At 37.7% G+C, this 24434-nt stretch overlaps 12 protein-coding genes across 12 annotated transcripts; 7 read left to right on the top strand and 5 right to left on the bottom strand.

The window, feature by feature from the left end:
* Window positions 1-560: 560 nt before the first annotated feature.
* Window positions 561-2500, top strand: C9374_001131 (uncharacterized protein; the record flags this gene model as incomplete). Its single annotated transcript, XM_044686950.1, has 2 exons — window positions 561-2222; window positions 2318-2500. 2 exons carry the CDS (start codon window positions 561-563, stop codon window positions 2498-2500), a joined length of 1845 nt encoding a protein of 614 aa, XP_044551529.1.
* Window positions 2501-2689: 189 nt separating this feature from the next.
* On the bottom strand, window positions 2690-6885 carry C9374_001132 (uncharacterized protein; the record flags this gene model as incomplete). Its single annotated transcript, XM_044686961.1, has 2 exons — window positions 2690-3016; window positions 3094-6885. 2 exons carry the CDS (start codon window positions 6883-6885, stop codon window positions 2690-2692), a joined length of 4119 nt encoding a protein of 1372 aa, XP_044551530.1.
* Window positions 6886-6908: 23 nt separating this feature from the next.
* On the bottom strand, window positions 6909-10292 carry C9374_001133 (uncharacterized protein; the record flags this gene model as incomplete). Its single annotated transcript, XM_044686972.1, has 1 exon — window positions 6909-10292. The coding sequence occupies one exon, from the start codon at window positions 10290-10292 to the stop codon at window positions 6909-6911; it is 3384 nt and encodes a 1127-aa protein (XP_044551531.1).
* Window positions 10293-10919: 627 nt separating this feature from the next.
* Window positions 10920-12687, top strand: C9374_001134 (uncharacterized protein; the record flags this gene model as incomplete). The annotated part of the gene is made up of 3 exons (XM_044686983.1): window positions 10920-11694; window positions 11748-12004; window positions 12046-12687. 3 exons carry the CDS (start codon window positions 10920-10922, stop codon window positions 12685-12687), a joined length of 1674 nt encoding a protein of 557 aa, XP_044551532.1.
* A 224-nt stretch (window positions 12688-12911) lies between these two features.
* Window positions 12912-14822, top strand: C9374_001135 (uncharacterized protein; the record flags this gene model as incomplete). Its single annotated transcript, XM_044686994.1, has 3 exons — window positions 12912-13772; window positions 13826-14323; window positions 14424-14822. 3 exons carry the CDS (start codon window positions 12912-12914, stop codon window positions 14820-14822), a joined length of 1758 nt encoding a protein of 585 aa, XP_044551533.1.
* A 71-nt stretch (window positions 14823-14893) lies between these two features.
* C9374_001136 (uncharacterized protein) lies at window positions 14894-15766 on the top strand (the record flags this gene model as incomplete). Its single annotated transcript, XM_044687005.1, has 1 exon — window positions 14894-15766. The coding sequence occupies one exon, from the start codon at window positions 14894-14896 to the stop codon at window positions 15764-15766; it is 873 nt and encodes a 290-aa protein (XP_044551534.1).
* Window positions 15767-15815: 49 nt separating this feature from the next.
* On the top strand, window positions 15816-16943 carry C9374_001137 (uncharacterized protein; the record flags this gene model as incomplete). The annotated part of the gene is made up of 1 exon (XM_044687016.1): window positions 15816-16943. One exon carries the CDS (start codon window positions 15816-15818, stop codon window positions 16941-16943), a length of 1128 nt encoding a protein of 375 aa, XP_044551535.1.
* A 313-nt stretch (window positions 16944-17256) lies between these two features.
* Window positions 17257-18088, bottom strand: C9374_001138 (uncharacterized protein; the record flags this gene model as incomplete). The annotated part of the gene is made up of 3 exons (XM_044687027.1): window positions 17257-17627; window positions 17720-17921; window positions 17993-18088. The coding sequence occupies 3 exons, from the start codon at window positions 18086-18088 to the stop codon at window positions 17257-17259; spliced, it is 669 nt and encodes a 222-aa protein (XP_044551536.1).
* Window positions 18089-18445: 357 nt separating this feature from the next.
* Window positions 18446-19228, bottom strand: C9374_001139 (uncharacterized protein; the record flags this gene model as incomplete). Its single annotated transcript, XM_044687038.1, has 1 exon — window positions 18446-19228. The coding sequence occupies one exon, from the start codon at window positions 19226-19228 to the stop codon at window positions 18446-18448; it is 783 nt and encodes a 260-aa protein (XP_044551537.1).
* A 790-nt stretch (window positions 19229-20018) lies between these two features.
* On the top strand, window positions 20019-21150 carry C9374_001140 (uncharacterized protein; the record flags this gene model as incomplete). Its single annotated transcript, XM_044687050.1, has 3 exons — window positions 20019-20289; window positions 20379-20710; window positions 20845-21150. 3 exons carry the CDS (start codon window positions 20019-20021, stop codon window positions 21148-21150), a joined length of 909 nt encoding a protein of 302 aa, XP_044551538.1.
* A 6-nt stretch (window positions 21151-21156) lies between these two features.
* Window positions 21157-22600, bottom strand: C9374_001141 (uncharacterized protein; the record flags this gene model as incomplete). The annotated part of the gene is made up of 2 exons (XM_044687061.1): window positions 21157-21179; window positions 21271-22600. The coding sequence occupies 2 exons, from the start codon at window positions 22598-22600 to the stop codon at window positions 21157-21159; spliced, it is 1353 nt and encodes a 450-aa protein (XP_044551539.1).
* A 1268-nt stretch (window positions 22601-23868) lies between these two features.
* On the top strand, window positions 23869-24369 carry C9374_001142 (uncharacterized protein; the record flags this gene model as incomplete). Its single annotated transcript, XM_044687072.1, has 1 exon — window positions 23869-24369. The coding sequence occupies one exon, from the start codon at window positions 23869-23871 to the stop codon at window positions 24367-24369; it is 501 nt and encodes a 166-aa protein (XP_044551540.1).
* Between the last annotated feature and the right edge of the window lie 65 nt (window positions 24370-24434).

The raw sequence follows: 24434 nt of genomic DNA on the forward strand, positions 1-24434 counted from the left end.
GTCAGTTGTACTTTCGAATTGGAATGTTGTTGAGAATAGCGTCGTTTTGAGATCGTGCTTCAGGAAGAAAATTAATGGTTTCATATTCTAGTGTACTTCAATTACTCTGTCGTTCCTCTCAACAAAGTCGTTGCAATAAAACACAAAAAAATGAGAAATTCATCATGACAACAAAACCACATTGAAATGATTGAACATTTTTCGATAGCAATGGATTGAGCTTGGCGGAGTGATGCTTGGAGGCTTTCAATGAAAACATAATTTCGGTTTGACAAATTCCGAAAATGTTATGATAAAATGCTCATGAAATAGGCTCTACATTTTAGTTCGGAATCTCTCGGAATCGGAACATGAATTTGATTCCGTAAATAGGAACTAACTAATTTTAGGATAAATAGATAAGCAATGACCATTGGCACTGAACAACAACAACAACATTTCAAAAGAAAAATCCAAACATCTCTAACTGTGGTTTTCTACCAAGCTACAACAACTCTCAAAAAATTGCATTTCCTTAACAACTCTAACAACCCCAATAATAATCATACAAACACTCCATCATGTCCTCTGTTTTCGACGGTGCCATTGGTATTGATTTGGGTACTACCTACAGCTGTGTCGGTGTTTATATGGGAGACAATGTTGAAATCATTCCCAACGATCAAGGTAATCGAACCACTCCATCCTATGTTGCGTTCACAGATCAGGAACGTTTAATTGGAGATGCTGCCAAGAATCAAGTTGCCATGAATCCTCATAATACAGTCTTTGATGCCAAACGTTTGATTGGACGAAAATTTATGGATCCCAGTGTACAGGCAGATATGAAACATTGGCCTTTCAAGGTCATTACAAAGGGAGATGATAAGCCATACATTCAAGTCGAATATAAGGGAGAGGTTCATACTTTTACACCAGAACAAATCTCGAGTATGGTTCTCACTAAAATGAAGGAAATTTCAGAAGCTTATTTAGGTAAAAAGGTGAAAAAAGCAGTAGTGACAGTTCCTGCCTATTTCAACGATTCACAAAGACAAGCAACCAAAGATGCTGGTACCATTGCTGGTTTGGATGTTTTACGTATTATCAATGAACCTACAGCTGCTGCCATTGCTTACGGACTCAATAAGAAGGGCGAACGAAATGTTCTCATTTTCGATTTGGGAGGTGGTACATTCGATGTCTCCATTCTGAACATTGAAGAAGGAGTTTTCGAAGTCAAGGCCACAGCAGGTGACACTCACTTGGGTGGAGAAGACTTTGATAACCGAATGGTCGAATTCTGCTGTCAAGAATTTAAGAGAAAACACAGAAAAGAATTGCATGAAAATCCACGAGCTTTGAGAAGATTGAGAACTGCCTGTGAAAGAGCCAAGAGAAATTTATCAAGTGCTGCCAATGCCACCATTTCTGTCGATTCCATTATGGATGGCATTGATTTGGACATTCCAATGACTCGAGCCAAATTCGAACAATTGAATATGGATCTCTTTAAACACTGTTTCGAACCAGTCAAGAAGGTTTTACAAGATTCTGGTTTGGACAAGTCACAAATTGATGACGTTGTCTTGGTCGGTGGTTCCACTCGTATTCCAAAGGTCCAAGAAATGCTCAAAGATTTCTTCAATGGAAAGGAATTGTGTAAATCGATTAATCCAGATGAAGCCGTTGCTTATGGAGCAGCCGTTCAAGCTGGTGTCTTGACTGGAAAGGAAACTCGAGTCTTGTTAATTGATGTCACACCATTGAGTTTGGGAATTGAAACTGCTGGTGGAGTCATGACCAAGTTAATTGAAAGAAATACCACCATTCCATGTAAGAAGTCAGAGACCTTCACCACGTATGCCGATAATCAAACTGCAGTCACTATTCAAGTCTATGAAGGTGAAAGAACCATGACCAAAGACAATCACTTGTTGGGTCGATTCAACTTGGAAGGAATTCCTCCAGCTCCCAGAGGTGTGCCAAAGATTGAAGTCACCTTTGAAATTGATGCAAACGGTATTATGAAAGTCGCTGCCAAAGACGAATCTTCTGGAAAGACTGAGAATATTACCATTACTAATGATAAGGGAAGATTGAGTAAGGAAGAAATTGAAGACATGCTCAAGAAGGCCAAAGAAATGGAAAAGGAAGATCAAGTCATGAAGGAAAAGATTGAAGCCAAGAATCAACTCGAGTCGTATGCTTATCATCTTAAATCGAGCATTGAAGATCCTAATGTGAGTGGAAAATTATCTTCGACAGATAAAGACACAATCATGAGGCGTGCGACGAGGCCACAAGTTGGATTGACAATAATCCTAATGCCACGAAGGATGAGTTTGAGAGAAGAAGAAAGGATTTGGAACATACTTGTGCTCCTATCATGACCAAATTGTATCAAGCAGGAGCTGGTCAACCAGCAAGTGAACCACATTTCAAACCTTCATCCCAAGCATCAGCAGGAACATCGCAACAAACCTCTCAACCCAAGTTCGAGGATGTAGATATTGATTAAATGTAAATAAATTAACGATGCCTATTTTGCAACGTTTGTTGTTATAAGCAAAAGGGACTTTAACAACATACAGTAAAGCAAAGGGACTTCATCAACAAGGACACAGGCTCAATCTTGCTATACATTTTAGCTTTCCCATTCACAGAACGAATGAAATTTCATACTTTACAAAATAATTAAATCGTTTTATTAATTCTTTCTTGGTTCAACTTTCATTGACAAGTTCCACAATTCCTTGTCGTCACAATTAAGGTTATGGAAAATATCTTCCTTGAGAATGTATTCCAAGTATGGAATAAGTTTGTATGGATAGTGAAGCGTTGTCTTCAAATCTTGAACAGTTCGGATCGTCTTGTAATAGGTACGTCTCTTCTTAAAGTTGATCAATTTCTTGTCAGGATTAGAGACGTGGTCAAGCAAATCTTGATTACCATCCTTTGTGAAAGTCACATCTGTTAAAAACACGCCTGTAAATGGAATACAAGGTGATCGATCAATACTCAATGACTCTAATCTCTTTCTCATTTGAGAAAAGTTATTGGTGAAGAGGTTATTACATTCTTCAATGAGTTGCAAATCATCCTTGCTGATACCTTCTTTGCAGCACGCAATCTCGAAATTGGAGCAGAATTGAGACCAGATGAGATGGCCATGATGGATGTAAAGTTATTCATTTGCAACAATTCTCTCATAATATCTAAGAATTTCTTATAAACTTTCTTTCTATTGTCAGGATTGACCTCAGCAAGAATACGTCCTCTCACCCAGTATGAAATGTTATTCGTACGATCAGTAATGGCACAAAGTGTTGGAGCAAGTTCATACTTGTATTCCTTATCAGCCCATGCATTGTCGAAGAACTCTTTGGGTTCAATCTTCATGAATAGTTTGGCATCAATTAAAGTTAACTGTCTTGCAATTTCTACAGCGGGCCATTGAATTAAATCGAATGATCGGTCGAATGGATTCTTGTAGTTCTTTCTCTGTGACTTTTTGATTCTCCATTCTTTGATGTCAACAATTGGAGTTTCAAGTTCTTCGAACAAAACCCCTTTTGGAAGTTGAGGTAAACAATCTTGAACACCTTTTTGTTTGATTGTTTCTTGTTTAAAGTTCAACAAGTTCTTGATGGCATACCGACGAATCTTCTTTTTGGTGTTGCTCTTAAGTTCTCGATCATTGGCAATTAGGAATCGAGTTAATTCAGCAATAACAAGATTGTCAAATTCATGGAAACTGTCACGAATCCAGTCACAAAGGAATTGTTCCACACGGATACGAATAATGTTTTGATTAGGATTTGGTGTTTGATAGAGAATGGACAAAATCTTCAAAAGTTGGTGAGGGGTGGTGAAAGATCCATATGTGATTTGGAAGATGTGCTTGAATTTACCGTGTTCCTCAGTATCACCAGTAGCAATATTAATCTCAAGCATTCTTTCGACAAGCTTGTTAAACGTTGCTGCACGAATAGTACCATCTTCGTCCAAAATGACATCTCCTTCTTCTTCTGAAGGTTGAAGATTTTCAGATGCATGCTTTTCTTGGAGCATCTTTTCATAAGGTCTCAACAAGAGTTCCAAAGAAGCTCGTACCACATCGTGAACTTGATCTGAAAATTTTGGATTGAAACTCCAGTGAATAATCACAGAACCTAGTAACCAACGCCATTTTTGTTCGACATGCTTTTTCTGCACAGGTGGAACTCGTTCCTTCTTTGGAATGGAATCGTCATACAATTCTTTGACAATTAATTGATCATTCAAGTCTCGTACAAGTGGTAAGATACATTGTCTGAAAACAAGATGACATAGCTGAGAATCAGATTTCAAAGTAAGTTGCAACACCAAGTTCATAATCAAGTGAGACACTCGTCTGAACAAGAGAGCAACAGTATGTGGTTGTCCTTTGACATTTTTAGCTTCGAATAGGTCGGCAATTTGTTGTTGACGTTGGAGAAGAATGTCAGTAATTTGGATATTCTCTAACATTTGAATATTTTCATCTTGAGTGCGGAGTTCTTGCACAATCTCGTCGAATAATGCACGATTAGTGAGAAGTGAAGAAACTAAATAGCTGACAATGCATCCAACTTCGCAACGAAGAATTGCATCATCACCCATTTTACCAGAGAAATCCAAGTTGTTGAAGCCCACAGTTACTTGTTCCAAGAAGGTGATAAGGTTGAGCATGACATAGAACGGTCTTGTCTTCCACCAGCGCAACAGCTTGTCTTTGGAAAGACCTCTCAAAATCCATAAAATGCACGATGAAACGACTACATAAATTTCATCATTTCTAAATCTAGTCAAATTTTCATCGTTTTCGAGGAATCTATCGACAAATTCGAGATATAATTCTGCCACAACAGCTCTCCTCGAATCTTCTTGGTATCTACTGTCATAGTCAAGTTTACAAAAATGGTCTAAAATAATCTTGGACATTTTGATGAGGAGCTTGTCATTACCACTTTTCACTACATCAAAGAACAAGTCAACCAAAAGAGATGAAAGAGTGACCATTTTGTGATCTATAACAGGAGTTGCATTGAGTTCCTCCATTAAATGATCCGTCTGGTTTGCTGAATCAGATTGAGCCTTGTAATACAAACGCAAAAGATGAAGGTTGAGTGGTATGTAGTAGTCGTAGTCAGTCAAAATTGCAACAAATTCAACTTTGAGTCTCAACTTTCTTTCATCGATACCATCCAAACTAGAGAAATAACGTTCTATTAAATGTTCAACATAGTGAAGCTTGTTAGGTATGAATGGAATTATATCTCTCAAGAAGAGAGCCAAGTTTCTGTTTCCTCCAATACCAATGTTTTGTCTTCCGTGACCGCTGGCCAGTAAGAGCTTGTAAATACGAACGACCATGTTGTCAACAAGTTGACGTAATCGATTCAAAATATGTCTATCCGAAATTGGATAATCGACTTCATGCTCATCGTGTGAAGAATTTCTCTTCTTCTTTGGTTGCTGATCTTGTTGTTTTTGTTTTTCATGGAAAAATATGGTCATTGACTTGATAATGGCATCAAAAATAAACCATGAGAAACGAATTGGATCATGCTCAGATAATTGATTTCTCTTTTGTTCAATTTGCTGCTTGACATCTTCTGTGTCTTTCTTTTGGCGAGATTTCTTAACAAGGTTGGTCAAATCAAGAAGATAATCGGAACCCTTTGCTGGAGCCATCTTATCAGACTCAGGAACTTCGAGATATTCTGCCATGAGTCGTAATAGAACGCTAAATAATGGATATTTAGCTCCACGAGGTTCTGTTAAAATGTACTTGATATAGCTTGTGAAAAATACATTGAGTCTGGAGTGAGATTCAGTTTCGTTATTAGACTCGCTCAAATAATGGTAGCAACCACGTAAGCAAACCAATATTTGTTCAAATGATGCAATCTCCACTTTTTCAATCACATACGTGGCAGCGCTGGATTGAAGCATGGTGGAAACACGTCCTAAAAGACCAAACAATAAATTGAGAACTACAGGCAAATGTGGCATGAATATCTTAAAATCAATCTTGTTGAATTGTGGGAAAACGTAGTCACACAAGAAGGTGAGTACTTGAGGTTTTTGATAATCAGGAACGTTATTCAAATCGTACATGGTGGAGAAGAATAAATTGAGAATATCATCCGCTGGATCAACTGATGATACAAGCTGAGCTCTTAATCTCAATTTACCAATTCTTAGGTTTTTGAGTTTCTCCTCAGAATCCTTCATATAGTTTGCAGGAAGCTCCTTATAGATTGCAATTTCGTCAGGGAATACGTGTTTGCGAAATTGAGCAAACAATGAATAACTGTCATTTTCAAACTTCTTTGGTTCATTGAGTTCCATGAAAGCATAGCCAATGACGGCTCTGTGTGAAGTTCCAAAATCTTCCTTTCTAATGTCGTTAGCTCCACTCACATAGGAAAGCTTTTTAGATTTCTTATTGTCAACATCTAAGTGATAAAATACAAGTAGTACGTGTTGATCTCTCTTTGGTTCACAAGGAACATCAATCTTAAATTCATCATAAAAATGTGGTTGTTTTTCTTCAGCATACGAGACACAAGTGAAATCAAATTTGGCTCCCTGTCTGCTAAATCTAGTCATAATTCTTGGCTCTGCATTCACAGCACCAGTAGTTTCATTGACAACCTCATTATCTGACTCGCGATATAAAATTTCACAGAAAATATTCTTAGCACCAGTCGATTTCTCAAATTGAGCTACAATTGGATAGAAAAATAAGTGATTAAGAATTTCCAAATTTGGGTATTTGGTGAGTTGAACAGGCAACTCTTGAATCCGAATGTAATCAGAATCAGGAAGCGATTCGTCATCTCTCTCAGGTTCACTCTTTGATGGGCTATTTGGCATAAGTTCTCCTCTTCCAATTTCATTCAACAAACGCTCTTTAAGAAGCGAATTTGAAGGAGAGAGAGGTGAAGGCGTTGAGTTGGATAGAGAAGAAGATCCAAAGCCAAGAGCATTGTGAGCATTGGAAATTGATGTTCGTCATCTAATTGATTATCTGTGCTTTGAGGGCTAGAAATATATGATTGGTTCGATCCTGATCCAACAATTTGGTGCACATTATTTAGAATGCTGTGCTCATTTGAACGATGTTTGTGGTAGTATCTCTTGGAACTGTTTGAGAGAGGTCTATAAATTTCAGCTCTAAATAGAAATCCGCCATCCACTTGTGTCATGTTCTTTAACTTCTTTTCTTTTTGAATGGTTTTAATGACTGATATCACATCGAAATTATTCTTGTAATCGTATCCTTCAATGGAGTACATGGGTTTCACTTCGAATTTGGTTGACATTAAATGAATTACGTTTCCTCGCTTGCTAAATAAAGGCATGTAACCAAACATTATTGCTTGTCTGAAATGAGCGACCTGTTGTTTCAGCTCAACATATTGCTTTTCCAAATCATTAATTTCACTTTGTTTTGAATCTTTCTTGTACAACTTCAGTGCATCCTTAATGCCAGAAGTTGGAAGTCGATAAACTTGAATAACGAGGTAAATTTGGTCATTGGGATACGTGACGCTGAACAGGCACTTCTGTTCTACAGTGATAGTTGGAGTTGGACTCTCACCTCCTCTTGGAGTAAGTACTTTTTCTTGAGCTGTAGGTGAAGAAATTGGAGTGATGGTTTGAAGATAGTCTTGTACCCAAGGAGAAAGAGTTTCTAATTGTTCAGGGGCCACAAAGTGGAAATGAAAATCCTCACTAACTTTTGCTCCTCTCTCTAGATCATACAGAGCAATTGAGTAATAATTAATTTCATTGGTGGGACGTTCAAATTTAGGTGATGAATAAAATGATATCACCATTTGTGTTCTCTTTTTCATTGGATATGTCAAATTAGCTTGATTCTGAGGTTGACGGAAGCACATTGATGTTTCCAATGGTCGATATTTGAAATTAGGCTTCAAACAGCTCATAAGTCTTGCAGTAGATGAAGGCAAAACTTCGTTATCAGTAATTTGGAGTGCTCCAGTTTCTGGGTTGAAAATGGATGGCGGCTCTTCGCTTGTTGGAGATCCCAAAGGAAGAGATCTCTTCTTAATGAGTGGAGGTTTTTCAAAGGTAGAATCTGCAGAAATGAAATCAAATTGCTTCACACGTCTCTTGGCACTGGAGTGTTTTGCAAATTCAACCAAGCTCAACTTTTTCAAATATTGTTCTTCTGGATCGACCTCTTCTTGTACCTGATTGGAATCAAATGTTGTTGGTTGATTTGTAGAGGGTGTACCTGTTGAGGGAGTTTGATTTTGATTATTTGTGTCAGTGTTGGTTGTACCACCTTGATTTTCTTGATCTCCTATGACAGCCATCTCGAGGAAATCGTATCCATCCAATAGCATTTTACCATCACCAAGTTTTGGTACTGCTCCTCTGTGTGAATCGAGTTGTCCTGAAGATGGAACGCTTGAATGAGTCTTGTTTAATTTCAAAGCAAAGAGACTTCCTTTCCTCTTTCCGTCAAGACCTTCTTCATTCTTGATGTTTCGCAATGAGCCCTTCAGTGGAGACAATGAATGTTGAGCCTCTGAAAGATCTTCATGCGAAGAGTCAACATTTCCAACAGTAGTTTCATCATGCAAAAGAGCTTGTGAATGAGTTGTATTGCTGACTTGAATTTGATCCTTTCCTAGTTGGGTATTGGTTGCCATTGAATCCAAATGATAGAGAGCTTTAAAGAAAGAATCAACAATACTCTTTCCGGGACCAGTATTTTGATTTTGCGATGAAGTGTTGTTATGTTGTGACAATGTCAAACTCAATAAATTATTGGAAGATAAATTTGAGACACTCTCTTGATGATGAGTGCCACCAGAATGATGATCTGAAAGTGATTTAAATTGTACTGCTCTGTACACAAATGGATCCTCTCTCTCAAGTACAGTGAAAGGCTCAAAGCTCATACGATGACATTCTTGCAAGTGTGGATACTTGGAGTGATCCAATTCAGGAATATTGATAGCAGGATGTGTGGCAGGAGGAAGAGGATGGAAAACAGGTTTAGGCTCGGCGTGAACATTTAAACGTTCCTCAACTTTCATCCACAATGGTAAATGTTGATCATCCACTTGAAGAAGAAGATCGTTTTGATCGTATGCAGAGAAGGAAACGTGAGACTTTTCATGGTTCATGATGCTGTTGTTATTGCTGTTGTATGATGAATATGAGGAGGATGGTTCACCATGAAGAAGAGGCATGGAATTTTGATGATCATGGTATCCTGATGTTGCCGAAAAGACTTCATGATGAGAGGATGAATCATCATCGGTATGAGTCGTTGCGGTAGAGGCTCTCAAAGATGATTCTTCTGATCTCTCAGATTCATCGGTAGGTCCACTACTCATACCAGTATTTGAAGTGCTGAGAGCAGCAACGGTTGTATCATGATCAGAATGATGATTCGTAGTATTTGTGTGTTGGTTGGATGACGATTCATGAGTGGAAGGCGAAACTGATGATGATGATGAAACCACAACGACCGATCCAAACACAACATCCTCACTGGTATTACTTGCTGCTGTTGTAGGTGTCGTGTTGGAATTGGTACCGTCCTCATTCCGTGCGGAGGAGGGTAGTTGCAACAAGGTCGTCGTATTCAAGGATAACGGCACAACGACGACCGATGCAGATTCATTATTTTGATTCAAATTTGTAGGATGAATATAGTTTTCATCATGGTGCTCTTCTTCTTCAGCATCATGATGATGATGGGTCAAAGAAGGAACGGATCCAGGTGGTGTTACCGGTGTATTCAAATCTATGGTTGTAAATAAAGAATGATACTTGTCTCCGACTCGTCTATGAAGTAGATCATCATCATTCTCTGCGAGAGAACCAATCACTGCCACATTTTCATCATCAGCAGAAACTGTCTCATAGACATAGGCAGAAGTGGAATCATCGCTTTCTATTCTGGGTAAATGTACAATCACTGGGGTTGTTGTAGACATGGATGGTCTTTGTGTATTGTTGTTGTTTTGAATGTTGTTGTTGTTATTATCATGATGGTCATCAGAAATAATATTGGAAGAAGAGAATGAAATGGATGATTCAGTATCTGTTGTTGTTGTTTCTAAAACTGGTGTAGTTGTTGTTGGAGCGACAGAAGTCGAATCATTCGTCATAGTGTTGTTGTTGCTAGCAGTACCACTTGAGCTCGAAGACTCTGTCATCAACAATTCTTCTTGTTTTGTTGATGAATGGTTGTTGTTGTGTTCTTCGACTACATCATCATTGAGAGATGCTGACATTTTTTTTAAAGGAATGGACTTTACAAATTTGGTTTAGTTTGAGTGCTGACAGGACTGGGTAACGTAATGTGATTGAATTGTTGTGGCAAGTTTGATGTATTGATGGGTTGGAGGTCTCTTGGTTGTTGATCTTGAATTTCTGGTGATTCTGATCCGTGCATCAAAAACATTGAGAAAACAAAGTTTTCAAAAGCAAAAATATCGACCGTGTTGATGACGAGAAGAGGAAAGAAGAGATACCAAATCGGAGGCTGGAAGATGTGCGTTTAAGCAATTTTTTGAAAAGCTGTATGGTCTTGACAAGTGGCACGACAAGACTATCTTTGGAAATTATCATACAAGTGTTTAGATACCACATCAAGAGAGTAATTGATATCTGTTCTGGTTTTCATGGAATACAAAGATGACAATCTCTGCCGCATGTCATCTAACACTTGAAGTGTTCTTGTCTTTTGTATAGAGACTTTACAACCATGCAATCCATGACCATCAACAATGAAATTGTCATTACTCCTCTCTCATTCTAAATCGGTCTCACCAACAAAAAATGTTTGATTTCAACAGGTCGAAACCCTGCAACAACACGAGTCTCGCATCAATCGTCTCATTCCGACAACGAAAAGAAACATGATCACTGACCTCTCCACACACTTGTTGATCATCACTTTATGTGTCTTGTTGTTGGGATGGAATCCATACGGAAATAATTTCATCTTGTTGGCAAATGGAAAATCTTCATCTTCTTGTGTGAATATTCTCTCAAAACCATTCATTCCTGATTTAACACCTACTCTGAGAAATCCATTGCGAGGATTTGCAAGCTATGAAGATACCTATGAGACGTTTACATTTCCACAATCATTGGAATATCGATACTTTCCATTGAATGTCTTGATGAATTCCATGAATAATTTTACATTTTCAAATACACAAAATAACAATCGAGACAATTTGGAAAAATATTTAAATGATGTGAAAAAGAGAAAAAGACAAGCCATTTTGAGAGTTTATTTGGATTATCCAAATTGTTGTCCAGATGGAACTTATAACACTGGAGTACCTTCGTTTTTATTTCAAGGTCAGAATGCTGTCACGTTGACACCTTATACCGAATATGGAGGTGGTCAATCTCCGGATTATTCCAATGAAAGATTAGTGTCAGCTCTCGAAGCATTTATTCAAAAATTAGGTCAACACTATGATGGAGATACCAGAATTGCCTACATTCAAGTTGGTTTATTAGGATATTGGGGAGAATGGCATACCTATCCAAATACCAACCAGATGGCTCCTCTTTCTACACGATGGAGAGTTCTTACTGCTTTTTACAATGCCTTTAATGTGACCAAGATATTGGTTTCACAAGATTCCATGCAATATTTTTGTCCTCCATTAGGCAATGGTTCTACGAATAATTTGTGTGACGTTTCGGTAACTTCCCTCCATATCCAACAGTTGCATTTCCATCGATTGGATTTCATGACGATGCATTTACTGATGCAACCTATAGCGGCACCACTCCACAAGATTACTACTTTTACAATCGATTACAATCGAGAATTCCAGACTTGAACAAATTTTTGACACAAAACTCGACAAATGCCAAAGTGGGTGCAGTCATTGGAGGAGAATTATATCCTAGTAATCAAGCAAAAATTTTCAAATCGGGTTGGACAGGTCAAAACTTCAAGATTGTGTTCAGAGAACGAATTGTACATGGCTTTTGAATGATTATGTTTTTTCAACGCTCAAGAAAACCAGTGTCGATGAGTATCAACGTGCTTTGAATGCATCTGTATTGCTGGGTTATGCATTTACCGTGAATGATATTTCATTGTGTAATGCAACATCGACCTCGATGAATTTGAAATTGAATTTACAAAATATTGGAAGTGCTCCATTCCCTTATCCAAATATTACATTGTTGGTTTCACTGAGAAATGGAACTTTGACAAGTGACACCATCCTTTCTACTCAAAGTGTTAATATCATTGGTGTAACACCGAGTACTGGAGTTCAAACATTTTCATTGAATTTCCAATGGTCATCCTCGTATGGAGTCAAATATTCACCTCAAGTATTATTGAGGCTTCAGAGTAAGCATGTTCCTTCAGAAATTCCCATTGCCTTTGCTGTGAAGGGAGCTCCTACTGATGGCTCTCCATTCGTTGCATTGGAAGATCGAGTACAAGTGTCCAACCAAGATACACAACCTGAGGTTTCCAAAAGTTCTACTCAACCTAACACCTCTCCAAAGGTATCTACAAAGACCTCACCAAAAACATCGCGAGGAGTCAACAATGGACAGGCATCTCTTGCAGTGAGTGATAGGAAGCAACAAGGACCATTAGCGACCTTTGTGTGTGTCGTCATGTTGCTGTTGTTGTTCTTCTGATAAAATTGGATAATAATAATATCTTTCAACTGGTTTTCCAATAATTCAACCTGGCAATCAACAGTTCAAAATCTGGTTACACAATGCATCTCATGGTTACAAGCCTCAAATTTGCACTCACTGCTGCATGTGCAGAATCATCCATTTGGGTTGTCGTGCTGTGAGATCTGTCCAAGTTGATTGAATTCCAAAACGAACTGAATCGAACTCTTCAGATTTAAAAAATGCTCAAACCCAGATGCATTGAATCTTTTGCCCGTAAGATTTTCAAACTCCAGTTGGGTCCTTGTCTCAATCGAACGACAACTACATCCTCCCAACAATTTTTCTTCTTAGGAAATGTTTCATTCCGCAATCATGAACCACATCACCGAGAATTCCACAAATGCATAGTCTCTTATCAAACGGAAGAGAAGTCTCCTGAACTCGAAACGGATGATCTTAGAACACAACTCGTTGAAGCCTTGGACCAACAAAGTCACGCTCTCGCAACAACCATTTCTTCTAAATTGATTCAAAGATTAACTACAATGAGTTCTGAACGCTCTCTCTCAGCACAAGACAAGGAAATTCTCGTGTTTGCATATCTAGCTCGCGGTTGGATTCAAAATTCCATCGAAGATTTAAGTAAATCCATTGAACTCAATCCTCTCTTGTTTAATGGTTATTACTTTAGAGCACGTATCTATCTCACCCTGAATCAAATGGATAAGGCCTTTCAAGACATTGAAACATGCCTTTCACTGAATCCAGATTGTACTGAGGCCTATTTAACACGAGCCTTCATTTATGAACAAGGTCAAGATTATGAAAAGGCAATTGAGGATTATGAGAGAGCCATACACATACATCCACCAGCACGACAAGATCCACAGATATTGGACCGATTAGCTGGTTTGTATTGGAGAGTGGCGCGTGCATCATTGGATGTAAATATGGACCAGTGGCATACCAATCTTGAAAAGAGTAATCAACTCTGTATGGAGACCATTGAAATATTGACGAATCGTATTGAAAATCATTCTGATACCAACACAGTGGGATCATTGGGTCATGGTAGTCATTTAGGCGTTGTTGCTCTTGAGGTACTGTCACTGATAACAACACGAGTCATGACGCTCCATTACACTCTGCCGAGAAATGTCATCGAATTCGACTATGCTCGAATATTGCAAGTAATTATGTAGGCATGAATCAATATCAACAAGCACTCCAGTATTATACAACAGCCATCAAATTCATTCGCGAGATGGAACAAGAGAATGATCTTTCAACAACAAAGCTGTTTGCAACCTATCAAGCATATATGAATCGAGGATTTTTATTGATGCAGTATTTCAAGAAATATGATTTGGCATTGAAAGACTTCAAGAAAGCATTTGATATTGCGGACTCGTCGAGGGCTGATGACAAGACACCTCAATGGGAAACTCAAAAATACCAAATCTATGTTGCCAACAGTGAGTTGGCCATGGTACACTTGAACATGAATGAAATTGATAAGGCATGTGAGTACATGCTTAGAGCAGAGATTGCACTTCTTGAAATTTGTAAAAGTAGAGCTACTACTACTACCACTGATAGTCCAGTTAATGATACAAATGAATCCAACACAGAAAACAAAAACTCGCAACAGGTCGAGAAGGTTGAAACTCCATTTCCGTTTAACTTGTTCCTATGTGGAAAAAGTCTTGAACAATTTGCATTGCATATTAGGCAAACATATCCTCATTCAGAAATCACACATCCCGTTGGAAATGCATTATATTGCTGATATAATATGTATTCTTGAGGGAGACTATGAAAACGCTCTCAAGCTGTTAAACATATATATTGACGAGCTAAATTTGCAAGAACATTTGGAAATCATTTATGCCAATCGAGCAGATGCAAAAATTAAATTGGGAAAATATCATGAAGCCATTCAAGATTGTAATTCATCTTTGGAATTGGATCCAAACTTTTATGCTGCTTTTTTTAACAGAGGAGAAGCTTATTTTCGCTTACATGAATTGGATAAGGCAAAACGTGATTTTGATCTAGCCCTTGAGAAGGCACCTTTTTTAAAGCAAGAGTTGTTAAATCTCTGGCCCACTTTTGATGAATACCAATTGAGTAATACACAAAACGATTGAGTATGTGATCATTTTGATATTTCAATAATAGCTCATTGTCAATGCGCCATGTTTTGGTTGTTTACAAAAAAATGCGCAAATTTAAAAGATTGCTTCATCGTGTGGCCACCATTCATCACGAAAAGTCATTAAAAGTTCAATTACCGGATGATATTGTATTTTACGTTTTGCAATATTTAGAATCTGAATTTATTTTGAGAGTGTGTTTATTTATTTCGAAACAATTTCTGCAACAATCATTGGAAATTCAAAAATCATTGAATTTTTCTGATCGGGATAGTTTTAATGAACCATCCTTAATTTCCTTTGTGAATTGTAAATATATTCAAAATTTAACTATCTTGAATCTCTCTTCAAATAAGTTAAGAGTAGAGGGTGCGAGATTAATTTCTCAATGCAACGCTCTTAATCGTTTAACCATGTTGGATGTGAGTAACAATGGAATTGAATTTGAAGGAGCAAACCACTTGTCGCACAGTGAACATCTTTCCAATTTAACCGAGTTGAACCTTGCCATGAATATGATTGGAGTGCTTGGGTTGAGAGCTATTGTGAACTCTCCAACCATGAAACGTTTACGAGTTTTGAACATTAATTGCAATTACATTTTTGGAGCGGGATTGAAAAGCGTTGGTTCCAGTGAGAACATGAACAATTTAACTGACCTCAACATGAGTACCAACATTATTGGAAATAAGGGACTACTCGCTCTGAAATCTGAATGCCCATACTTGTGTCATTTGACACGATTCAATTTGACTAATTGTGAAATTGGAAATGAAGGAGCGAAATGTCTTGCACAAAGTATCAAGGACGGAGTCTTGACAAATTTAAAAAAGCTCTTTGTTGGATTTAATTTCATTGAGAAGGAGGGAGCTCAAGCTCTCCAATCATGTACTCATCTATCGGTATTGGATTTTTCTGGAAATAATATTGAAGCTTAACCGTGTCAAGGTCGTACAGATACGAACATGGAACTACTACAACAAAAAAATGTCCCATGAAGAGATTTCGGATCTTCCCATGGAGATGATTGTTCACATTCTACAATTTCTAACCGCACGAACCATCATAGGATCATGTATTCGAGCTTCCAAACAATGGGAAAAGGCCATCGAACATTTAACACTCTCTTTGGATTTGATCGGTTTAGGCCCCAAGCAAGAATTCCGAGCATTGTCACTTGCCACAAGCTCGCATCTTCAACATGTAACCACACTCAATTTATTTAACACAAAAATTGGTATCCGAGGATTTGTAGCAATTGCACAGAGTACATACATGACCCGTTTAACTCGCTTAAATTTAGGATTGTGTGATGGCAGAGATGAAGGATGTTCAGCCATTGCCGCGAGCCGAAATTTGGAACATTTAACAGAATTGAATCTCATGTTCAACAATATGAAAGAACAAGCATGTAGAGCCCTCGCACAAAATTCCTGTCTCACTCGGTTACGAAGTCTCAATTTGAGTGACAATGCAATTTTAGAAGGAGGATGTTTAGCTCTATGTCAAAGTCCATACTTGAAATTGGAGGAACTTGTGCTACGATCAAATAATATAGGAGATCGTGCATGTCAATTCATAGCAGCCGATTCAAGTGTCAGTATGAAAAATTTGACACTTCTTAATTTGTACAAAAATGGAATAACTAGAACTGGTGCAAAAGCGCTTGCAACAAGTTCAAACTTGAGCCACGTAACGGAAATTGATTTGGGCGAAAATCCGTTGGATCTCATGGGAGTGACCTATATTGTTGAAAGTCAATCATTTCATGCTTTGAAATCCCTCAAACTTGAACAAGCCAATGTTGGAGATATGAATTGTAAAATATTGGCAAAATGCAAAAATTTGGAACATTTAACAGAGCTCAATCTGCAAAGTAACAAATACATTGGAAATTTTGGATGTAAATATTTGGCAGAGAGTCAAGTGTTGACCAAGTTGAAAATTCTGAATCTGGCAGGAAATTCGATAGGAAATGAAGGATGTAAATTGTTAGCTTGTGCCAGTTGTTCAAGCAATTTGCGAGAGTTGGACGTGACAAGAAATGATGAAATTGATGAGGAAGGACGTGCTGCTTTGCAGACAGGTTTTTCAAATTGTAAATTGTACATGTAAAAATGTTGGCCAACGAAAAAGTAAACAACGAGTCAATCCCATCAAGAAGAGACAACATCTCGAGAACAATAACAAAGTTGACACTAAAACAAACAAAATTCTTGGGGAAGAGGGGGAATCGAACCCCCGGCCACAGCTTTGGAGGCTGCGATGTTACCATTACACCACCTTCCCGGTTACATAATTTGTTATTACCTGTATCCTTTCTCAATTACACAATAAGATGGCTTTGCCAACCATACATCAAATAGACGCACTTTTATGTTTGTTTTAATGAATTTCATTGTTTATTGTTCAAACATCTCTATACATTCTATTGAACAATATTCTCAGCATGGTAAGTGGGTTGCACAGGTGTGAATGTAACCTCCTTGTATTCTTGAACAGGTTGTTGCTCCATTCCCGATGCGTAGGTGGTCGTTACGACTGTGCTTGTAGTGGTTGGAACCGATACTTGAGCTCCACTCATCATCATTTGTTGCATTTGCTGCATTCTAATTTCCTCAGTAAACACATAATATCGAGTCGAAGTGATCGATGACAGGCCAGCCATGAGACATTGAAAGACCGACAATGGTACAGCAAAACCAGGATGGAACAACACCAAAATATTAACCACCCATCCCAATGATCCATTCATGCTGCTGTTATTGTAATAAAACAATGGACCAGTAAATGCAAATTCTAAATTTTCCATTGAGTACATTCATGGACATTTTGAATTCAACAAAAAGTCATTCGTTAACAACCACTCAAATTATTTCAAATAAACCTACCTGTCACCCACATAAAGACATACAAAAAGGAAATGAAATTCAAACCCCATACACATCCCATATAGTTAAATCTCACCAATCTTGACTTGTGTTCTGGATGAATATGACTCCATAAACCAATCATTCCAGTCAATGAAAGAACAAACATGAACAAGGCAACAAAGAGAAGCATCAAATCAGCCACGGCATAGCCATACAATCCCTTCACGAACCAAACGAGAAGAATGATGAAATGATACACGAAAAGAAAGATGGACCATATCATTAAAGAACCGTCATGACGGAATGTCCAATTGCCCATCCTGTCGTTTGTTGTGGTTGTTTCATCGATGCTTGATGTTGTTCAGTGGTTGGTTGTTGTTGTTGCATATTTTTTTTGACGTGATGGCACAAGTTGGATTTTGTGACACGTTTTTAAAATTATCCGCGACGTCACACAAAATTTCTCGTTACGATCACGCTGAACAGAGAGCAGCAAAAACATTTTAACGAGTTGAAAAGTCAACTCATTCTGCAAGTGAAGCACTTATTTGAGGGCATGCCATATTTCGTTTTTTGACAAATTCTCGTAGAGTTTGCCTTATTTGTAATGAGAATTTAGAAATAATCTCAACGAATTTGCTACACAATCTCATAGACCCTTCTCAAATTCTCTTGAAATATTTAAAAATCATACCCACATGAATCAAGCATGAATGCATTGTACATGAATTTAATGTTTCTCTCTTACTTGTTATGAGTCCAATGAATATCACTCATAGAGTTGTTTTTAAGAGCACTCTTTAATCCAGGAATTTGTTGAGCGAATGCACTCCTCATTTGAATCATTCGATTCCACAACTTGTTGAACATCTCTTCCTCTTGAAATTCAAAATCGATTGAACTTGTTTCATATTGCGCCACATTTTCATCAAACAATTGAATACATTTGGATTCACTTTTCAATAACAAACTCACTAAAAAGATATTCTTCTTTTCATTAAAATTCACAAAATGAAAACTCTTCACGAGATGATACGTTTCATAATGTTTGGAGAATTCTTGGTTGACCAATTCAAAAACTTGAGAACTGTTCTTCAGAGGAAAAGATTCCAAAGGTGGTCCAGATGGACTCATGGTAGGATCCTCATGGATTGAAATGTTAGGTTCAAAGAATAACAAGTATCCAGTTCGAGTGAGTGCCATTACTCCATTCTCAACGTGTTGTTTGTGAAACAACTCTTCACATGAATTCACATTTGAAACTCGCCTTATTTGGAATGTGAAATTCACTCCCAAGTAAACTTTTTCAATGCAACACATGGGTCCGATTTCTACATCTTGTAACTTGTCAAACAAGCTGAAATAAAGAGTGTCCATTATAGCGCACTGTTGAAACCGTTGTAACACTTGTTCTAATTTTGAGATTATATTCGATGGAAATTCATGTTGTGCCTCTTTCATCAATTGTTTCAACATCAAGACATATCTTGGAATTCTTGATACAAAGCAAACCACTGAACATAACATGGGTTTGACTGAAAAATTCCATTCATAATCGTCATTGTCTTGAAATTGTTGTGTCAATACTTGAAAATCATTCAATTTCGTTTGCACATGTTGAAAAATTCTTGCCAAGGCATGTACAGAAAACAACAATAAAAAAAAGCATTCCAGTAATGGTCATTCAATTGTTGAGCTTGCATGATGGTCAAAATTTGATCACCAAGTTGTACATTCGAATATTCAGAATTATTGTTTTGGAAATATCATTTTCACACAATTCTTTCATGTCACGAGTCGAGTGTTGAAATTTTTCAAGATGATGCAATAAACTTGAAAAGTGATGAATTTCATGGGGAGACAAGTGTTGTTGATGTTGTTGAAGATTGACACTTGTTTCATCTTTTTTTTGGAGTGTACAATGTTAAAATTCGATGCAAGAATTTAATACTTTGATGAACAAGATTGATAAAGTATTTTTCAGTGACTAGGATCTCAAGGAGGAGAGGACGATGTTGTTGTTTGGTTGTTGAGACATTTTTTGGAATGCAATCTGGTTGTGAGTGTGAACTTTGAACACTGGCGTTTGTTACTGAAGTAATTGTATCAAGTCCGCTAATTTTCGATCATTTTGGTTCGAACCAAGGTCATAGAGATATGAAACACAAGATAAAGAGAGTCTCTCTTGTATACAATGAACCTGATGTTATTGTTACTGAACCTCATCTCTGTCAAATTTCAAAAACATCATCAAATAAAAATATTCATCATCAGCTGACAATAATAACAACAGAACAAAACACCACTCAACAACAAAATGGCCAACAATTTTCAAGGCATGGAAGATGATGTCCTTTTCGAAGCACAACGCATCAAAGGCCAACAATTAAAACGTGAAGCCGATTCCATCCTCACACGATCCATCTATTTTGGAAACAAATCCAAAGATGCTGTCAATAAATACAAAGAAGCAGCCGAACACTTCATGACAGGTCTCGACAATAAGAGTGCCATTGATTGTTACACTGCTGCTCTGAATGTATGGATAAAAAACCAAAAGATTTTAAATCATTGGAAAGAGCCGACATGTATGTGGAAATGAGTGAATGTATGAAAGAGATGGGAATTAAAACTGTCGAGGATTTTGAAAAATATATAACGTTTGTGGATAATGCAGCATTCTTGTATGCAGAAGCTGGAAAGTTCTATAAATCGGGAGAGCTCGAGAAGGAACTTGCGGAATATATTGAAGTCGAAGGATTGAATTTTGAAAATGAAAAGGATAAAGATGGTCATTATATGAAGGCTATTGAACATTATAAACATGCTGGAGAGACATTTGAATTGGAGAATGCTAAAACGAGTACCAATCAGTGTTATGTGAAAGCGGCAGAATTGAGTGGACTTATTGAGAATTATGAAGATGCGATCAAATATTTTGAAATTGTTGCTGCGAGATGTTCGAAAGAAAAACTGACTGCTTTTAATGCGAGAGAACATTTGATGAAGGTGAGTGGAAATTTAATGGTTGAAATGTTGAAATTTTTACAAATTATCATTTTCTGACGATATTGATTTCATGTTGAAATTTGATAACCAAATATTTTGCATGATTTTGTATGACATAATCATGACTTTTGCAGGCTCTATTATGTCACATCTTGTTACAAATGAAAAATGCAGAGAAGGACGACTTGACGGGAGCATTCTATTCTTCTGTAGATGATTTACGTAATGCCTACGACCGATATTGTGAAATGGATATTTACTTGAGTGGAAGTTTGGAAGGAGATGTTGTTTTAAAGCTATTTGATGCCATTCAGAGACGAAATCCAAAAGAAATGGCAACCGTGTTGCGCAAGTTTGATAGCCTCAAAGTTTTGGATAGTTGGAAAACGACCATTCTCTTGAAAATCAAGGACAATATTTCCACGTTAGATTTGACTTAATGTGTATTATACGATGAGGATAAACATTGCTACCCATACCGATTGTAAAGAAATGTGCAAGCAACACTTTTTTGAGAGGTATAATTGATTTATTGTCTTCAGCACCTTCGCCGTCCTCACCTTCACCCTCATGGGATTCAGTACCGACTTCCTCATAGTCCTTTTCCAAGGCAGCCAAGTCTTCTCTGGCCTCAGAGAATTCTCCTTCTTCCATACCTTCACCGACATACCAGTGGACGAATGCTCTCTTAGCATACATCAAGTCGAACTTGTGGTCAATTCTGGAGAAGACTTCAGCAATGGCAGTAGAGTTGGAAATCATGCAGACAGCACGTTGAACCTTAGCCAAGTCACCACCAGGAACAACAGTTGGTGGTTGGTAGTTGATACCACACTTGAAACCAGTTGGTGACCAGTCAACGAATTGAATGGTTCTCTTAGTCTTAATAGTGGCAACAGCAGCGTTAACGTCCTTTGGAACAACGTCACCTCTGTACATCAAGCAGCAAGCCATGTATTTACCGTGTCTTGGGTCACACTTGGCCATCATGCTTGCAGGTTCAAAGGCAGAGTTGGTAATTTCAGCAACGCTCAATTGTTCATGGTAAGCCTTCTCAGCAGAAATGACTGGAGCATAAGAGCACAACATGAAGTGAATTCTTGGGTATGGGACCAAGTTAGTTTGGAATTCAGTAACGTCAACGTTCAAAGCACCATCAAATCTCAATGAAGCAGTCAATGAGGAAATGACTTGAGCAATCAATCTGTTCAAGTTGGTGTAGGTTGGTCTTTGAATGTCCAAAGATCTTCTACAAATGTCATAGATGGCTTCATTGTCCAACATGACAGCAACATCAGTGTGTTCCAACAAGGCGTGAGTGGACAAGACAGAGTTGTATGGCTCAACAACGGCAGTTGCAACTTGTGGAGATGGATAGACAGTGAAACCCAACTTGGACTTCTTACCATAGTCAACAGACAATCTTTCCAACAACAAGGCACCCAAACCAGAACCAGTACCACCACCGACAGAGGAGAAGACCAAGAAGCCTTGCAAACCAGTACAGTTGTCGGCCAACTTTCTAATTCTGTCCAAGCACAAGTCAACAATTTCCTTACCAATGGTGTAGTGACCTCTGGCATAATTGTTGGCAGCATCTTCCTTACCAGTAATCAATTGTTCTGGGTGGAAGAGTTGTCTGTAAGTTCCGGTACGGACTTCATCAACAACGGTTGGTTCCAAATCGAGGAAGACAGCTCTTGGGACGTGCTTGCCGGCACCAGTCTCAGAGAAGAAGGTATTGAAAGCATCGTCTTCAACACCAATAGTCTTATCGGATGGCATCAAACCATCAGGTTGAATACCGTGCTCCAAACAATAGAGTTCCCAACAAGCGTTACCGACTTGAACACCAGCTTGACCAATGTGGATTGAGATGACTTCTCTCATTTTGAGTTGTAGTAAGAGTTGTAGATATTACAGGGATGTGAGTTTTGCACTGTTCTTTATAATGAAGAAAGAGCGTGTTTTTTTTTGAGTGTTGGTTGGAAGAGAGCAGAAAGGCGCGTGTTTTAAATGTGCGGTTGCATTGTATTCGTTGTAGTAGAGTTGTAAAAAGAGGCGGTTGAAATTACGATGCAGTTCCAAGTTCTTTTACAAAATTTGAAATCTTTCAGAATGAACACCGAATTAAAAAATGCCAATTCGTTATTGCATGGTGGGCCTATTACGAAGAGACGAAATGTCAAGTTCAACAACATCTTGTGAGATTAAACTAGATCAACAACAATCCATAAAAACTGGCCAGTCTTCAGAGACAGCATCACTCATGTATGCACCTGAGCACACTCTTGTACATTGATTGGTGAATATTTTTTAACTGCCAAAACCAACTCGACAACCAATCCATACACCACACAAACTGCATTGAGAACAATGTGTATTAAAATTGGAGAGAAAATTCAATGGAACAATCATAAGAAATCGTTGACTGATGAATCAAGAACCAATTTAAGATTTAATTGTCAAGTCATTGATCATTTCATATTTATCGCATGTACGGACAATGATTTTCCCATTCGGATTTCGTTTGGCGTATTTGATAAATTAAAAACTGCATTGTTAGATCAAGATCTGACAGAAGACTTGGCATTTGAAACAAAAAACATATCGAAAATGATTCAAGATGAAGTACTTTACAGCAATCACATTGAAAATGACAAAAGTTATCAAATTAGAAAAAAACTAATGGAAATACAAGATCTAATGCCTCCTCCCATCATCCAACACCCATCAACAACCATGACAGAGGCTTCAATGGACGAGCTTCGAGCAAGTACTGCTTTATTTCGTGTGAGAAGTACAATTTCTCGAAAAGAAAAAATTATTGGATTTATTCAAAAAGTGTTTAGTTGTATGAGGTCATGTTGTTGTGGTGGTGAGCTTCTTTAATCTTTCAGAAAATTCATTCCATGGCCAAGCCAGCTTTGGGGTAAGTTGTAGTTGACTCTGTGCATTAAAAAGTGAAAATTCGAGGAAAACAAGAAAAAACCAAGAAATCAAGCAAAAACAAGGGAAATTAATGCAAAATCGATGTGCGAATTTGATCAAATCATATGTTTTTTCGTGTTTGTTTCATTTTTGTCCTTTCGTTAGGCTGGCAGTTGGAATGAATAAATTTCGTAACTTTTATGGAATCTTGAAACAATCAAGAAAAAATGTCACAAGGTTTTTATTCCATCAATTCAACAACAAACGATTCGGTTGAACAACGACGCAAGGATGTTATTGCTGCCATTGAGAACGGATCAGCTCGCACTTGTCCATTCTGTTTGAATGATATTCCTATCAGTAAATTATTGGGTCACAATAAGGTATGCATGTTCTTGTATGAACAAGAAACAGATTCGGACATGCTTGTTATATTAAACATTACGAGTCCATTATTGAAAAAGAATCAAAAAAGAAAATTGGACTCAATATCTCCAGACTCTCTCCAAAATTCTCAATCATCAAATTCATCTCAACCATTGAATGCAAATAGTTCATCAAGTACTAACGCCTCTCAATCCAACTCTCAACCTGAGTTAATATTTGAAAGGGAGAAATATTATGAACATCCATCATATGTGAAGGAAAGACAGAGCAAGCAAGGTTTGTGTTGTGTGCCAGCTACAGATTGTCATATTGATAAGCGTAATCAAGATTGTATTGGCTGAAAATGAATTCAATTTTTGCAAGCTTTCACACTTCTCGTCAGCAAAAATCAGGAAAGAATTTTTCA

This window comes from Naegleria lovaniensis (genome assembly GCF_003324165.1).
Source record: "Naegleria lovaniensis strain ATCC 30569 chromosome Unknown tig012, whole genome shotgun sequence".
NCBI lineage: Eukaryota > Heterolobosea > Eutetramitea > Acrasida > Naegleriidae > Naegleria > Naegleria lovaniensis.